The 18,449-nt window shown below is 34.1% G+C and overlaps 1 protein-coding gene across 3 annotated transcripts in view; it reads left to right on the top strand.

Moving 5' to 3' along the window:
• Positions 1-18,449, top strand: part of Dok6 (docking protein 6) — a 411,539-nt gene that overhangs the window by 146,821 nt on the left and 246,269 nt on the right. For 2 of the 3 annotated variants that reach the window (XM_028886850.2, XM_028886851.2), the window contains exon 2: positions 4,932-5,039. The exons of the other annotated variant lie outside the window; for it this stretch is intronic. In XM_028886850.2, coding sequence (XP_028742683.1) covers positions 4,932-5,039 — 108 coding nt within the window. The remainder of the gene's footprint in view (positions 1-4,931; positions 5,040-18,449) is intronic. 3 annotated transcript variants of the gene reach the window in all.

The raw sequence follows: 18,449 nt of genomic DNA, 5'->3' as shown, positions 1-18,449 counted from the left end.
AAAAATATGACTAAAGAGGAAAGAAATCAACATTTATTAAGTGATTCTCTCTTCAACTTTAAATTTTCATTTAGAAATTATATTAAAAAAATAACTAGTCCATGGCCATGATTCATTCATATTATTTTTTCAATAAATTATATTTTGATGACAGATTTTCCTTAGAATTTTAGATATCAGAAATAACAAGACAGACAGAAATTAAAGAATTCTGCAGGAAATTAACTGACTAGTGTACTTCAAAACTTTTAAGGTTTTAAAAAACTAAACAAATGAACGAAAACAACAAAATCCAAGAAATTATCACAAATTAAAGTTTTGGAATGAGGTCTTGGTCCCAGAAACAGAACAGGTTAAGGAAAATAAGGCTATATTCTGAATAAAATTTGTTTTTAACAATTTTAGCAACTATTTTGGTATTTTGTTAAAGTGAATATCTTCATGGTGAAAACCATACAAAGTCTCTTTAGGGTTTTAATATTAGAAACTAGGTCAAATACATGGGAACTTGATGTATAAATTTTGGAACTTTTTAAAAAAGCAAATCCATTCCAAAACTAAGTGACAGATCTTTAACTGGCAAACAGTTTATTTCATGAAACCTTTAAAAATTAGGCTCATTTGTATGTGGTCGTTTGTCTCTGTTAATGTTGTAATATCCAAAGGGTAAGATACTAGATAAATAGCTAAATCTATCATCTTATTTGTTAACACCTGTTCTGCAATAATAATGAATGCTTAAACAATAACATTTAGACTTTCTGGCTTATATTTAGCTCATCTCTTAAATTAAACTAACTATGGTAACACAAAATGAACATTGTACTGCCTATATATATGGATTTCTATGAATATTTTAAGGTTTCATTTGCTGTTTTGATGATTACCAAGATGTGAGCAATAAAATGACCAACAGCACAAGGGAAACCATTTCTCAGTAGGAAAGAACAAAAAAAATCATTTTACTGAAGATTTGCATGTCAATTTCCTTCAAGGAAAGATTCCCAATGCATTCATGAAAACTGGGAGAAGTATTTATAATCTATATACATCCCACCTTGCACATAATATTAGAATTTGTTGCTTATGATGAGTTCAAATTCTGCTCAGATTCATAGGAATGATTTTCACTTCCACAATACTGTTACTTAAACTATTGTCATAAGCACTACCCTATCACTGCTACAAATTAAATATTATCTATCGATTTATCTATCATCTATCTATCTATTATCTATCTACCTATCATTCTATCTATCATCTATCTATCTATCATTCTATCATTCTATCATCTATCTATTGTCTATCTATCATCTATCTATTGTCTATCATTCTATCTATCCATCACCCTATCATCTATCTATTGTCTATCTATGTATCTATCATCTATCTATTGTCTATCTATCTATCTGTCTGTATTTCTATCTATCTATCTATCTATCTATCTATCTATCTATCTATCTATGGCATCTGTATTAATGAGTCTAACCTACCAAAATAAAATATCAGGCATTAGGTAGACTGAACCACAGAAATCCTTTTTTTCTCTGATATGCAGGATGCATATTTGAGAATAGGCTGCCAATGTGGTTGGGTTCTGGTGAGAATTTCTTCTTGGCTGGTAGACTATGGTTTCTCAACATGTGCTTATGTGCTCTCTGCTTTTCGAATAAGCAGAAAGAGAGGAAGCATGCTGGTCATGTATGTTCTCATGAAAGCACCAATTCCTCCATCAAAACTAACCTCCATGACCCCATCTAACACTATTATATCTCTAAATAAGAGCACACTTGTTTCAGAGTATGAATTTTGGAGAGACAAAACTCAGTACACAAACCCTAATAATTTCTGATAGGAGGATAGGTTACTTTTCAAATGCACTCTAGCTGTTTTCTTCAGGACATCTATTATAATCTAAGGGGTTGACCCCCATCTTTCTGAAGTAGATGCATATGAATATATGAATGAGAAACAAAGTTGGATATAAGCTTAAATAATTTATTTGAGGTAAGACATTTAATTATTATAAAAACCTCACCTGAAAGTTGTCTATGCTCTTAGATACCACAATACAGTGCTCTAAATTTTAATACAAGAGTTTGATTAAAGCTTAAATGAAGTGATTTCTTAGCACAAACTTACTTCATGTTATTTTGTGAAGAGAGTAATTTTAAGAAGAGAATAAATTTCATTTTTTAGTATGCATTATTAAATGTAAGCATGCACACACTTGCTTGATATATTTGAACCATCATGAAACATTAATATGAGCTGATATTTGTATTCAATAGAACACTGGAACACTGTTTATTGATCATATATATTCAATTCAATTTCTTATCAGAATCATGTGAGACCTTTAAAACTGTACTTGTACAAGCCAGTTTTTATAACAAAGTAGAGGTAAATATGCATGTTTTTCAGAAGTGTTAAACAAGGCTGTGTTAAGAGCATTTCTTTCTGTTTTGTATATGGCTGCCCTGTATTACTCAATGATTCCTCTGTATGCACTGTGGAAATGTATTAACATACTTAGTTTCTTTTTACTTTAAAATTAACCCTACATTTGAAACATTCTTTTTCCCTGACCAATTTAAGGACACATGCCTAGAGGGCTTGGTGGTGTGTCTAAATTTTGTGTGTCTAACAAGATGAAAACTGGAATTTCAAGTATATTTTGTTAAATCCAAAGCCCATGTTTGGGAGATCATTAACATTATTTTCTATGCATCATTTGAAATGTTTAAAATGGTAAGCTAATACAAAATATTTGTATCGGACTATTCTGTTTGAATAATGTTAGAACCACAACTCCTACAATAAAAATAAGTTACTATGTGTACCTTTGCCAAGTATAGTGAATAGTACCTAGTAAGATAAAGTAGCCTAAAAGCAGGGTAGGACCTGTAGAATTTTCTGTACACTAAAACTTTGGCCCATCTTGTTAAATTCCACCCCCCCTCAATTTCATGCACTACCCTTCTTCATTAGCTGAACACTAAATCTGCTTAAGGTGTGTGACGAGTAAATAAAAGAGCTACAATAAAAATATGAAAGCTTCACCATTTTTTTCACAATCTAGTCATCTTTTTTTATATGTTACAACTTTGCATATATATTGTCATGATTAGGGGAGGAACTCAGGAGGTTCTAAGCCTCCCTGGGGGATTACTGCTAGTGTATGTTTTTCTGAGAGAGAGGGTGCCATTTTTTTTTCACTTCTGTAGCCATTGGTAATTTGCCCTTGCTCCAGTAAATAACTTCCCACCCATGCTGAGGAAAGAAACTAATTAAGCTTAATGAGTCTCACATTCAAAAAAGACATGCAAATAGAAAGGGATTTGCTGGGAAGATTTCAGCAGAAGAATGACAGAGATGAGAAAGAGAAATGGGTAGGGTAAAAATGACTAAAATTCATTAATTAGAGATAAACAAATCATATTCTGATCCCATATTGTAATCATTAACACAGTTTCACTTTGTAATTGGGCATTGGTAAAGATCCAACAAAGAACTACAGTGTCATGTGCTAAACACAATGTATCAAATCACACCAATAAAGTTCTAAAGAAACTGAGCAGTTCTTCATTTACAGTTATACAGCTAATAAGGAAGATATATCTAATCCCAGAGATGGGAAGACATGATATTGTGTGTTGGAGCTCAACATCATTCTTGATGTATTTTTAAAAACTATAGCAGAAGATCTAAGAAAGACAGCAGGAGCAGTGGGAATAAGTGTTCACATTGTTATTCTACTTATTTTGCTATATTGGGGAAATTCATTTGTGATTGCTCTGAGAGTGCCTTTTAACATGAAAAATATTGTCTTTCAATGAGTAAGAAACAATGTCCCTGGGAATAATTTGAAAGAATTACACTGTATGTCTTCTACTAGCAAAAAAAAAAAAAAAAAAAAAAAAGGATTGTGACAGTTGTGGGCTTTGAATAAAGACACAGAACAGAAACACACTGACTGAGATTTCTGAAATTACCTCTGATGAAATTTCTCCTCATGCTAGTGGAGAAATTTTCTCCAGGAAATAATGTATGCTAAATTTAGAAATTAAAGAGTTGAGGAAATTTCAAATTACCAAGCAAGTTCAATTACTAGAAAGTAAAAAAAAAAAAAATGTATTTTACTTCTTTCCTTTTCAACATACCAAAGAGAACATGCAAAACTGAGATGCCATCTAAAAGCTTGGTATTGATTATTTCTATATAATAAGAACATGTTCAAAAATGATAAAATCAGCTTACATAATTAACGGTAATTTTAAAAGCTAAAACTAAAGATTCAGAAAGACATGTACCCAAGCCTTGACCTGCCTCTTAGCTTCATCAAAAATGAACATAATAGTACTTGTTTAAAAATAGTAGTTATCAGTATTAAATGTTTATCTAAATTTTAAAATATATTTTACATAATAAATAGTATATTCTAGCTACTATAAAACAAGGGAATTGGATATGCCTAGTATAAACTATATTTCTTACTATTTTCTAAATTATATTATGACCATTTGTTGAAAATCCTGAAGTTGTGTAAGACAACTATAAATATTATTTTATATTCAAAGTTAGAAAACTAGCAATATGTATCTATTTCACTTAACCTGACTAAATTCACACTGCAGTGGGATATAAAATAAAGAATTACTATCATGCATGCAGTATTGACAACCAAGTGATTACTTATATTAAAGATGATTAGAACCAACAGATTAACACATTGAATTTTACATAATACATTATGTTTTTAATTGTGCTACAATTTCTATTAGTCACACACTTCTCCTTTAAAGAAGTTACTCTGAAATAAATGGAGTTTTGCAAACTCATTCCTAATGGATTAGTTGAATAGATAACAGCTCAAGTGCCAGTAAACTCATAGGAAAGGGTGGATAATCAGATTCCTTTATTTGTTTCAGATTTTCAGACGATGCTGGTTGGTTTTTAAGAAGGCTTCTAGCAAGGGACCTAGAAGGCTAGAAAAATTTCCAGATGAAAAGGCAGCTTATTTCAGAAACTTTCACAAGGTAAGTCACACTTGTAGAGGTCCCTGGGGAACAGCTGGGCTCTTGACAACTTGTGGAGACATTTCTTTGATGGATGAAATCTACAGAGGGAAAAATTCATGGCCAGGATAAAACTCTCCTGTTCTGATAAAATGCAAAAGTTATTTTTCTTCCTTATCTTAATCATCTGCTGTAAATCCCAGCTATACTTCTGCAAAATGAAAAGCTCATTTTTATGGCAACTTTGCAAAATTAGATGAGTCATAACTCAACTTAATTCATTCTAAGGTGCTGAGTGGGCACTTTTCCTCTGTTCAGGTTAATTGTGCATTTGCTGATCTGATTTAAACTATAGGCAGCATTTAGGAAATGACATTTATCAGACAAGCTTTAGCAGTGTTAATGACACTGTTAATACAGACAGCCTTAGCTGTTTACTCAGCACATTAACAAGAAATAATCATTAAACATGCTGGTAGATAGATGTTGCATAAATTCCAGGAGTGAAATATCAGCTCCATAATAACTAAAAGAATATAGCATGTGACCTTCAAATAGCCATAGACACATGGACTGAACTTATCTTTGAGGATAATTTCAAACCACTGTATCCAGAACTGTGGAATTGTATAGCCTGCATACGACTGCCTGAATAAACTCAATACAGACTCTAATTCCTCATTAGAAACTTACACAGTGACTCACAGAGAATAAGCTACTTCAGATGATATAATGAATTTGTGGTATTTTATTTTACATGATATTCAGTTTTATTTTACCCCATTTTATATATTATTGATGTTAATGAGCTATATAACCCAACTATAAAATAACTACCAGTCATATACATTGGGTCTAAATCTGATCGAATAGCACAAAACTGAAGTTGTTATAACACTTTGTGAAGTCTTTTACATATTAATATAGATCTACCACCAGAAAAAGCAAGTTTGGTTTTCTGTTCAGTAATTTACTAGCTCATGGACATTTTGGTTTTCTCATTAGTGAATGGATTTTAACAGTTATATTGCATGTCTCTAATGATAATTTGGAATGTTATATCATAAAACGGCCAACATAATTCTGCCTGTTTTGGTCATATAAGAAAGGATTTGCATTCTAAAATTTTATTGGTATTGTATACCACGAACATCGGTTATGTTTTTAAATAAATTTCAAACAGACTTATGGATAAGTGCCAAGCAGTGAATTAAATATAAAGCCATAATGTTTATTTTTAATTTTTTTCATTTTTCATATCAACCACAGTTCCCCCTCCCTCCTCACATGGATCACCCTAGGAAGTGAAAATTGATAAGATCTCCTGGGTAAGCTGTAGGGGGAGGAATGGGAGATGAGAACATGTTTATTTTTATGATTTTAGAAAGAGCCTTACTATTTAGCCCAGGGTGGTCTCAAATGCATGGCAATCTTCCTATCTCAGGGTCTAGCTGCAGGGATCATAGAATTGAACCATTATACCCAACTCACATTTCCCTTAGAGGAAAATTTGTGGAGGGCTAAACATATATGTTCTATGCAATTCTGGTTAGAGCTGTGAGTGGTGATTTGAATAACATATCTCCCTATTCTCGATTTTTTAAGTATTTGGGTTCTAGTTGGTGGCACTGTTTGGGAGTCTATGGTGGTTTTAGTGAAAATGGTCCCAATAGGTTCATAGGGAGTGGCATTATTTGAAAGAATTAGAATATGTGGCTTTGTCAGAGGAAATGTGTCACTAGGGGTGGGCTTTGAGGTTTCAGAAACTCAAACCAGGACCAGTGTCTCTCTTCCTGCTGACTGCCAGATGTAGAACTCTCAGCTCCTTCTCCAGCACTTTGTCTGCCTGCATGCTACCATGCTTTCCACCATGGTAATGGACTAAACTTCTAAACTGTAAGACATCTCTAGTTAAATGTTTCCTTTTAAAAGAGTTGCCATGGTCATGGTGTCTCTTCACACCAATAGAAACCTAACTAAGACATATCTTAGGTGATATGGCCTTATTAGAAGAGATATGTCATTGGAGTTCGACTATGAGAGTTAAAGACACACCATTTCCTGTTCACTCTCTCTCTCTCTGCTTTTCGCTCTGAGTTCAAGATGTATGCTCTTAGTTTCCATCTCAATCTACCATGTCTCTGTTCCATCACCATGGACTCTAATCCCTCTGGATTCATAGGCCCAAATAAAGTATTTCTTCTAGAAGAGTCATGTATCATGAATCTTAAAAGGTCTTACTAATAAAAACAAACCTGGAGCCAGGTATTGGGGTGGAATGCTGGAAGATCAGAGAAACAGAACAGGCCACAGCTAACCTCATCTTGCCAACTTCTCAGGTGATCCTGTTTCCTCAGACTGGAAGCCTCTGAGTCCTCATCTGGAATGAATCTCAGCTGTACTGCTGCTAAAAGCCTAAAAACTTAACCAGGTCTAGTTCCTGGTTTTCATGCCTTATATACCTTTCTGCTTCCTGCCATGACTTCCTGGGATTAAAGGCATGTGCCTGGCTGTTTCCAGTGTGGCTCTGAACTCACAGAGATCTGGATGGATCTCTGCCTCCATAAGTTTATTAGGATGCACAATATATTGGGGAACACAATATCACCACAGGGTCATGGTGTTTTATCAAATCAATACAAGAGTAACTAGTGCAATCTGCCTGCAGAGCAGTGCCACTCACTAACCGAAACTCCAGTCACTACAATGTTTTTTTTTTCTCCTGAATAAAGCAAGCAAAATGCTTTAACATTATTTTATGCTTGAGCTTATCCATTTTTTATGAAAAAAATGCATCTTCTTTAGGGTTTCGACTGCTTACGTAGACTGGTAATTTGGATACAAATACATATTGAATGTCTGCTCTATTCCAAGTACTATATTCATGCCTGGGGATGTAAGGTTGTAAGACAAAGCTATTGTCTCCCTAAAGCTTGAATCTTACTGTAGACAAAATGCATATACATATAACATAGCAAGGAGAGTTAAAGAAGTATTTATTTTCCATAATTTGGAATTCAAGTAAATTTCATAACAAAGATGACACTTGGATGATTAAAGTAATGGGAGTGATGTCTCTATCATTTACTGAGAAGTGGTCATCTCTAAAAGGCATCTAAATCAGTTCTCCCTTTCTCCCTGCTTATCTTGTTGTTTTGTTTTACTTGTTTATTATGTTGTGGTCCACATATATGCTTTGTTACATATATGTATCCATATCCTGAGTTCATTTATTGTTGCTCACATGTATTTGTGATTGAGACTGACTTTTGGGAATTGGATAAATTATCAGGGGCCTGTTGCAGGAACAGACTGAGTCTCTCTCTCTTAGCAGTCATTAATTGCTCATAATTCTCCATCTTAGGGGTGGGGCCTTGTTTTATTTTTGAGACTGTGTTTTATTATGTAGCCCAGGCTGGTCGTGAACTTGGAATCCTCTCAATTCAGCTACTCCGGTGAAGGAATTAGTCATGAATCATCATGCCTGACGTTCCTCATTTTTTATAAGCAGACTGTTCCAACTTTAATCTCTCTTTATACTATAGTGGCAATCATGCACTCTCTATAAGAGTGCTCAGTGATAAAGAACATGCTCGCTGTGATTTGACTTGGATGCAGCCTATTGAAATCTCTTCATTTCCATTGTGAACAGTTAGTTTGGAAGAAATTTTCAGTCTTTGAGCTATCTTGTCTATCTGCCTGACCTAGAATTCAAACTCATTATGTGTCTGATTTTCTAGTCCTTATTAAATATGTACTATTGTTTTCTGCACTGGGGATTCAGTGGTGGAGAAAAATTATTAAACACTACATCTGTTTACCATTGGTCTTAAGTGTAAATGACTAGGAAAGTGTTATGGAAATAAAGTATTTTTACTGTTAAAGAAAATCAGAATAAAAGATAAACTGCTACAGCTTGATGTGATAAAGATGAAGCATTATAAAGAGCAGTCCTTAAGTATTTCAAAGATGAAGTGGAAGGTCATTCCATAAAACAAAGACAAAAACACCTAGCACAAGAAATTGAGGTAGAGATACTTGGTATGCCTAAAGATAAAGAAGACTGTTTGGGCCAAAGTGTGGGATAAGAGATTAAAAACAAATAAACAAAAAACAATTGATATATATTCCACACGTGATGGAAATGTATAAAAGAAATTTAAACAGCAAAGTGTATCATATAACTATTGTGTTCAAATGCCCAGTTTTCCTTCCATTTCCTATACACAACAGTAATCCCTAACTTTATAATCCTTCCCCAAACATCAAAATACAAAACAAAATAGGTACAACTTAACAAAAGCACTTTGTTTGTAAGGGAGAATCAAATGAGTTGCCAAATCAAAATGTCCCCCTTTCCACCAGTGGCAGCTGCTGTCATGGGGCACTGCAGATTCACTCCCACAGGAGCACTAGACAGGCTAGGGAAAACAGCTGGCACTGGTCATGTTGGGCTATCAGAGAGTAAGAAAGACACACTCTAAAAGACAAAGTCAGAGAAAGATTACTTAAAGACATGCACATGCTCTGTACAGGGCCATGGGTGACAGTGAGCTAGACAGGATCTGGCAAACTAGGCTTACCTCATAGCTGAGGCTTGAATACCTTGCCTAAAGCATGAGCCACAGATCACCACAGGTATAGCTTTTGATAATACAGTCTAAGGAAATCAATCACAGCAAAACACTATCAAAGTAAAAAAAAAAAAAAAAACATAATACAGAATTTACTCATGACACTCACTATGTTCATGATAAATTCTAAATGCTGTAGGGCCTGAACCATGGAAAGGAGACACTATGTAGTAAGAGAGGGTGGGGAAAAATCAACAAATGAGAAACCTGAAATGACACAATCTCTGAATTGTCCAACAGGAATTTTACATTTTATATTTTATTTAACTATTTTCTTTTACAATAATTGTCCCTTATATTTATTCATTTTAGTGTTTTAATTGAGATAGAATTGTATCCCTTTCACTCTTCAGCATCTTTCTACCCTCCAGCTCCTACCAACTGTCTTCCCTCAAATTCCTTCTGTGCCCCCCTTCAAATTGAGAGCCTCTTTTCTTTCTGATTATATTTGTCAATAGTATCCCAATGCCAAATAAGACAAATACTTAAAAAAAACTACTAACCTTTCTATAAATCCCAAAATTTCTTAGCAAAGTATTAACAAATCTAATAAAAAATATATGAAAACAATAAGTCGTCGTTAATAGCAGATGGTTTTATTTGAAATTTAATGGAATGACTATCAATAAAAGATAGAAATATCACAGGACCATTTAGAGCAATACAGAAAAAAGCATTTGTCAAAATTCAACCTGCATTGATTATGCATAGCTCTCAATAAACCAAGAATAGAACAAGCTTTAACAATTTGGAAAAGAGCTTCTAACAAGAATTTCCCAAAGAAAAGGAAAAATGCTTTCTATTCTTAGATGACATAATTATTTGTTGTAAATGCTTGTTAAACTAGAAACACCAGAACAAATGAATGCAGTGAACAATAGGCATGGAAATTTTAGTATGTAAAAATCAATTGCATTTTTCACATAATGGCAGATGACAGTTGGCAAATTGCATTGTTAAAAAGAGCTGAATTAATGTTAGTGCCACCAAATAATAAGTGAATTTATAAAACCACATATAAAATCCTCAGTGCTGAAAATTATGGAAAGTAACTTAGAATGAAGGATTGAAGACATGTATATGACAAAATGTTGAAGTTTGTGTGTTAAGACTCCTCAGTGTTACTAAGCTGTTATTGTCTCAAAATTGACACATAGCCCACATAATTCTAATCAAAATTTTAGGTTATTTTTGTAGATACTGACAGGATAACTTCATATAGAATTGTATATAACATAGGTTGACCAAAGCAAACTTAATGCAGAAGAGCAAATTTGAAGTTATCGAAGTTGTTAAAACAGTCTAAAATTACAGAAATCATGACCATGTGTTATAAGTGATGGGCTGTAAACAGAAACCAATGGAAGTTAATGGAAAAGGTCAGCAGCAAATCCAAGCCTGTGTGATCAATACATTCATATAATCAGTAAATACAAGTCAACAGGGAACATTTTTCTTCAACAATGAACTGAACATTAAGTGAAAACGCCACCTCACACGACAGAAGTCCAAACTCAAAGCTGATCGCTGTTCTCACTTACACAGTCAAAGTGTAAAATTGACAGAATTAAGCACAAGAGAATATTGTTTTATAAGCAAAAATACTATAAGTAAAATATTTTAGAAACAGTAAAAATTCTTTAAGTTCAATTTAAACTTTATCATAATTTAAAATAATTTCCCTTCAAATTACCCATTTTTTTTATTTAAAAGGCAGGTTACTAAGTAGAAAAAGAATTTTACAAAGTATATAGAGGACAAAATATATCAAGGATATATAAATATCACAACTCAAGAAAGTAAGCAACCTGCACTTAAAAAATGAAGACAAGATGTGAACTTGTAAACTTACACTTCCTAACATCAGGTACACACAAACAGAAGATAAATACATGAAGCAGGAGGAATCATCCTTAGTTATCTGTCAAGACCAAACCAAGAGGAAAAACCATTTTGTATTCATTAAAATGGCCAAAAGGAAAAACTCTAGAAATATCTAAAATTGGTGAAAATGTAGAGCAGCTAGGATTCATATATGGTGATTGATATATATCAATTATGAAATTGTACAACCAATATTGTAGTTTTACTAAGAAAAGTTATAGGTAATCAGCCATCTAACTTTTAGAAGTTTATTCAATAAAAGTGAAAACCAGTTTCAAATAAATTCGTATAATAGAAGTTGGAAATGGTCTAAATGTAAATATATGAAACACAAATATCTGAAATACTACAGAACAGAAAATGAAATCATACTTATGTACAAAATATCAAGTAAACATTAGGCTTAGTAGGCTGAATTAAAGAAGTCAGACCTAAGTTAATACTTCTTATAATGGATTCTTACGGATTTATAGTAACAAAGTATTATCAGTTATGTAGCTTTGTGGATTGGTAGAGTAGATCTAGGGGTAGGGAATGGACTGCAAAGGTTATAATAGTCTGAACTGTTTTAGAGGAGAGGGAATATGAAAATATTTTCTATTTTATGATGATAATTGTTCCAAGTTTATACATGTTTAAAGACCTTGAGTTGTTTACAAGAATGAATTTTGATGTGTGAATTGTCAAATAAACAGCAAAAAGGCTACTTTAAAAATAAATTATTGAGGAAGATAAAGATTTCTAACCACACTACATAATGAGATTGTCATAGTCACTTTTCTATTGCTGTGAAGAATCACCATAACCAAGTCAAGTATAGAAGAAAGAGTTTATTGAGATTTAACAGTTTCAGAAGGTTAGAGTCCATGACCTTCATGCCATGGGGCAGGTAGCATGCAGATAGGCAGCCACAGCACTGGAGCAATGCCTGAGTTCAGACATGTAGACACAGCAACCATGAGTCAGAAGAGAGAAAGACTTAACTAGAATGCCATGGGCTTTTGAAACTCAAAGGCAACCTCAGTGACAGACTTCCTGCAACAAGGCCACACCGCCTAATCTTTTCCAAACAGCATCATAATCTGGGAACCAAACATTAAAATATTTGAGTCTGTGGGGGCCATTGTCATTTAAACTACCATGGGGATATACTATAAATTCTAGAATATAGCTTCCTTACATAGTACTTGTCTCAATTTTAAATAGCCATTTAGCAATCAATATATTTTATTTTCCTTTTGTTTCTTGTGATAAATTAATATTAGAATATCACCTACAACAGTGTGCAGTATTCGCTTATAAACCAAATGTTGAGTATGCAGTGAAAGCAAGTGACCATGGATGATTTATGGTCTTAAACATGAATAAAGTGATTAATAATAATGCTATGATAGGATGAAGCCTGTTATATCTGGTTTTAAGTAGAAATCACAAGCTTTTACTTTGTCTGTGAAAAGAAATATCTACAGAACACTCATAATTTCTAGACGTTGATTAGAAAAATAAGTGTAAATATGATTTTAAAGGTGTTCATTGATTATCACTGACCTTGATAATAGTGCAGGTTAGAACATGGGAGAAAAATCTTGAAGGAGTAAAGAAAGGGTCTGGAGAAATGGTTGAGAGCACTGCCAGCTCTGTCAGAGGACTAAAGCTCAGTTCCCAGCAACAGCATAATGGCTCACAGCTCTCTGTAACTCCAGTTCCATGGGATCAGACACCCTTTTCTGCCTCGGCAGGCATTACAAATGGCACATGACAAACATGAAAGTGAAACACCCATACACATAAAACACAACAACAATTTTTAAAATAGAGGAGGGAGAAGAAGGAAAATGGTTTTGAAACATCTGAAAGATTCTTAAGGAAGGATCATGCAGGACATAATTCTGAAAAAAAAACTTAAAAATGGGAAAATATCACGAATATTAGACCATTCCAAGCAAAAGAACTGAGGATCAGATGGCTAAAGCCATCATTATAAAGGCTAATATTGGTTTCCACCTCAATACATCTGGGAAAGAAAAACCTCAACTTAAAATTGTTCTTCCATCAGACAGGTTTGTGGAATGTTTTCTTAAAAGCTGATTGATGTAGGAAGATCCAGCCACTGTGGTGTCCCTGTCCCTGAGCATGTAGGCTTGGGATTTATAAGAAAGCAAGTTGAGTAAGCAGCATTCACTCATTCTTGGTCATTGTTTCAGTTTCTGCCTCTGGATTCCTACCTTTAGTTGCTTTCCTGACTTTCTTCCATGATAGACAGTAAAATTAAAGCCAAATAAACCCTTTCCTTCCCTAAGTTGATTTTTGGCCAGTGCTTTATCACAACAACAACAAAGCAAACTCAGACTTTCATGCATATGTGGCAAGCACTTTCCTGAAGGGGTCAGCTCCTCATCCTGGAAATTGTATCTTCAAGAATAACCAAACATATTTCACTTACTATACTTTCCAGATTTCAAAAACCCATTAATAATGACTCAGTATATGTGACAGATCAAATTTTACTTTGTCATGACAGTGCTATGAAGACTATGTTTTATTGCTACATTTTCTTTACAGTATAGGCAGGGCTGGCGCCATAATCTTAGTAATTTAAGACACTCATTACAGATTTTATCTCTGTTTTTCTTTTGATTAACTGGAAACTGAAATAAGAAGTTTTGGCTGATGTCAGTCAGAAGAATAATTATAGCATGGCTCTTTGGTGCTATATCAAGGTTCATTTTCATGAGGCTGTGCCTCCAGTCTAATTACCAGTTTAGTTTTATTTGAGCTCCATTGCCTGGTGCTCATATCCAGCAACCTGATTCTCTCACAGCCGCATGCTTACATACGTGCATCCTTTTCTTCTTGCTACAGTACTAACCAGCTCAATGACAGTGCTAGCTGCTTTTTTCCCCTTTGGATACCTATTTAGCTTTCACTTCTGTATTATCCCGTTATACTTCCATCTTGACATTTTTATCACTCAAATATAATAAATTGTCCAAGATTACCCTTTAAGTAACTGAATTGTGAATATTTTACTAACAACTTTGGTGTGCTTTGGTTTTTCATGGGTTAACATGTAAACTGTAGTGCATATTTGTCTCAAAGTAATTGCTACTTGTGATGAAGAAACTACTCAGGAACCCATCTGATCATAAAACCAAGATTAATCCCAATTTCTATGTAATGGGCATTATGAATGTTATAGAAGCTAACACATACTCTTAATGCAATATATATTCATAGGATACCATTGTGTCTAGTGTAAAAATAAGCAATGCTTCATAAGATGATATAGACAGAAGATATTCCTTCCCATGCATCAGGGACAATAGTTGCTAACCTCCAGGCCTGCTATAATGTATATGAGATACTGTACCACAAAAAAAGTATTTATGAAGGTTTGGAAGGGCAGGAAACAATTTAACTAAAGGCTTACTTTGCCAAGAACCCAGATAAAAAGCTAGGTGTGGTTTTACTACCTTATATAACAAGAGTAGAAATATACATACAGCATAATCAAATTGCCTTTAAATTTATATCAATTAACCAAAATCCATACTAATGTAAAGTATGTAAGTTTAATAGTTTTTTGGATTAAAGTAGATTCAATAATCCATCCTTTTATCCTGTCTTTTCTATATCATATGTTTCTATATCATATCCCCCTTTCTTCTTTTAGAAACAGATGGACTATGACCAATAACAATTTGTAATCACACTCTAAACAAATACAAACATCAATAATCTATTTGGGAATGTGGGCATAGTTTTCTATACTACTTCCTGTTGATTGAGGGTACTGGTGATCTTTGGGGGACCCTGAGAAAATTTAGGATTATGGTCAAGTCCTGACAGGAAGACTCTGTGAGGTTGGATCATCTCAACCAGTAGCCTTGAAGCTGTTTTTGGAGTTGGATCATCTGGGCTGTTTTTATTGCTGTCTGGCCCTCTTGTTCTGAAAATATATAAATTTATAAAGTTAACATATATATCTGTATTAATACAAATATAAACTGTGCATTGTACACAAGCCAGTTAAAGATAATTTTTGTTTTATGTCTGAGCAGGTATAATACATGTCATGTGTCTTGTAGTTACTTTAGGTTTATTTATCCATGTCTGTAGTCAGGATATCAGGGGGTCTTCCTCGGTCAAATCTGATCATCTTTAACTTGGAATGAATCCATAACCTCTCATTTCCAGTGGAAACAAAAACATAACCTCTCCCCCAAAGTGGCATACCTTTTAACTTAAATTTTGAAGTCAGGATATTTTTAAAATATGTACGTTGGTTTAATCCAGCAGCTTTTATAATCAAATATCTCATTGCAGTCAAAAATTTTAAAGACAACATAATAATATACATAATCCAGACTTTCTTTGTGGCTCATGTGGCTCTTTCTTCATATTATTTTATTTTCCTTTCTAAGGACTTTATATCATTATTTCAAATCTATTTTTCTTTTCTTCTTTTTTTTTTTTTTTTTTTTTTTTTTGGTTTTTTGAGACAGGGTTTCTTTGTTTAGCTTTGGTGTTTTTCCTGGAACTTGCTCTGTAGCCCAGACTGGCCTTGAACTCACAGAAATCCACCTACCTCTGCCTCCGAAGTGCTGGGATTAAAGGCATGTGCCACCACCACCCAGCTAAATCTATTTTTTAATTTAAGGCTGTATATATTTTTTCTCTTTTCTCTATCAAGCCTAAGTAATCTTTTAAACACACCACGACCCATTTAGAGGCCTTTCTGTATGAATCTGTTTCTATTGTGTAGCTTTAACCCTAAAACCTTAACCTGCCTGGCAATGTATTGCCAGAGCTTGTGCTGATAGCTTAAGCCAACAGGCAGTCACTGGGAGAAGCCTTTCTGTACTGTGGCCCCTGTGAGAGACTGGCTTGGCTCATGGCAGCTGATGGCCAGCTCCATTTTACGGGTACCACAGCTGGCGTGAGAGACTAGGAAACCCAGTGTGGGTCCATTTCGGTACATTAGAACCTTTAAAAACTTTTATCAGGTCTTATGTGGATATACAGGCACCATTTGTTGGGTGCCATTTGTAAATGGAGCCTTTTCTCTATCATGCCCTATCCCATGGTCTCTTGTAAATAATCCTTCAGAGGCTTAATATTAATTACAAACTGCTTGGCCAAGCTCAGGCTTATTACTAACTAGCTCTTACTACTCAAATTAACCTGTTTCTATTAATCTATGTATTGCCATGTTGTGGAATATTATTTTAAGGTGTGTTACTTTTGATTATGTTGCATTTGCTTAACTCTGTGAAGTTGTGTTACTTTGCCTGTCTAAAACACCTGATGGTCTAATAAAGAGCTGAACGGCCAATAACAAGGCAGGAGAAAGGATAGGTGGGGCTGGTAGGCAGAGAAAAAAATATAGGAGAAATCTGGGAGAGAAAAAAAAGAAGAGGAGGAGGACCAAGAAGCCAGCCACCCATCTACACAGCTAGCCAGATTTTCAGAAGTAAGAGTACAGGAAAATCCCAGAGGCAAAAGGTAGGTGGGATAATTTAATGTTGAGAAAAGCTTGCAAGAAATAACCCAAGCTAAGGCCTACAATTTATAATTAAGAATAAGCCTCCACATATGATTTATTTGGGAAGCTTGGTGGCAGGCCCCCCAAAAGAGAAAAAGGAAACAGCAACATTGCCACATGGCCATGGAGTTACTGGTCTGCTGCCATCTTGCTCCTTGGGCAGCTGGCTGCCTTCTCCGAGACTCTACCCTTCTTCTCCTGTATTTCTGCTTGGATTTCTCGCCTGGCTCTATCCTGCCTTGCCATAGGCCAAAGCAGGTTCTTTATTAACCAATGGTAATAAAACATATTCACAGCATACAGAGGGACACCCCACAACACACACACACACACACACACACACACACACACACACACACACACACTGAAGTAGACCTTAAATGGTAAGGCATAATAACTAATTATTGTTATAACATTTTGCAACCTAGGGAGGAAAAGATTTATAAATAGTTAACTTTAATCAATGATGATGGGCAGAGTGCAACAGTTAATTCCTCCTCTGATAATTAGAAGCTAATAAGAAAGAATTGGATATGTGAGGACTTCCTTAAATATCACCGTGATTTCAAAAAGCAAAGTGATGGAGAAAATGCATTATATGGAGGAATGTGTACGGATATGAGTATTAAAATTGCATTATCATTAGATTGGGAAAGAGTTTGGTTAGTTTAGTGCTGGTAAGCCTTCCGCAAAGAGCTGGCATGTAAAAAGATGACCACAAAGCGGGATCATAAAGACATTGCACAGAAGTTGAGGTTTTATCCTCTAAGCCACAGAGAGGTTTGGAAAAGCTTTAAACAGCTTGTAATTTTCTCATATGTGTTCTGTTTGTTAATTCTTAAGTTTTTTAAACTACAAAATAGTTATTTTGACTTTCTCTAAAATCTACAATCATGCTTAATATCCATAAATTAAAATAATAAATCAAATGAACAAAATGTTTCTAACCTAAGTGAAGAGTTACTAAAAATAAGCTAAGGATACAACTATTTCTTTATCAACTTTGACTGTGTGCTATGCCCTGTCTGAAATATGCTTACAAGAATTAATGGTCTCATTTAGACATTTGATATGTTTACTATAAAAGACATCTTGCTGCATAAATCAATTTTATATGAAGCAATTTTAAAATGGTATATACTTTTTAAACTTAGTAGAAAGAAATTTGAATTTCAAATCACTAGCTACTGAGGAAGTTATTAAAAATGCATTAGGGTTGAGAATGTGGCTGTATATAATTGTCATAATAGATATTCAAAACAAATTTATCCTAGATGAAAACTGAACAAGAGCAATTTACATAGGACCAGCTAATAAATTTTCCTTAATTTTCCAAACAGATGACAAAGAAACTGTTTAAAGATATTT

Source organism: Peromyscus leucopus, chromosome 19 (genome assembly GCF_004664715.2).
Source record: "Peromyscus leucopus breed LL Stock chromosome 19, UCI_PerLeu_2.1, whole genome shotgun sequence".
Classification (NCBI taxonomy): Eukaryota; Metazoa; Chordata; class Mammalia; order Rodentia; family Cricetidae; genus Peromyscus; species Peromyscus leucopus.
The sequence above is the reverse complement of the archived record's forward strand: the minus strand, read 5'-3'. Positions and strand labels throughout refer to the sequence as shown.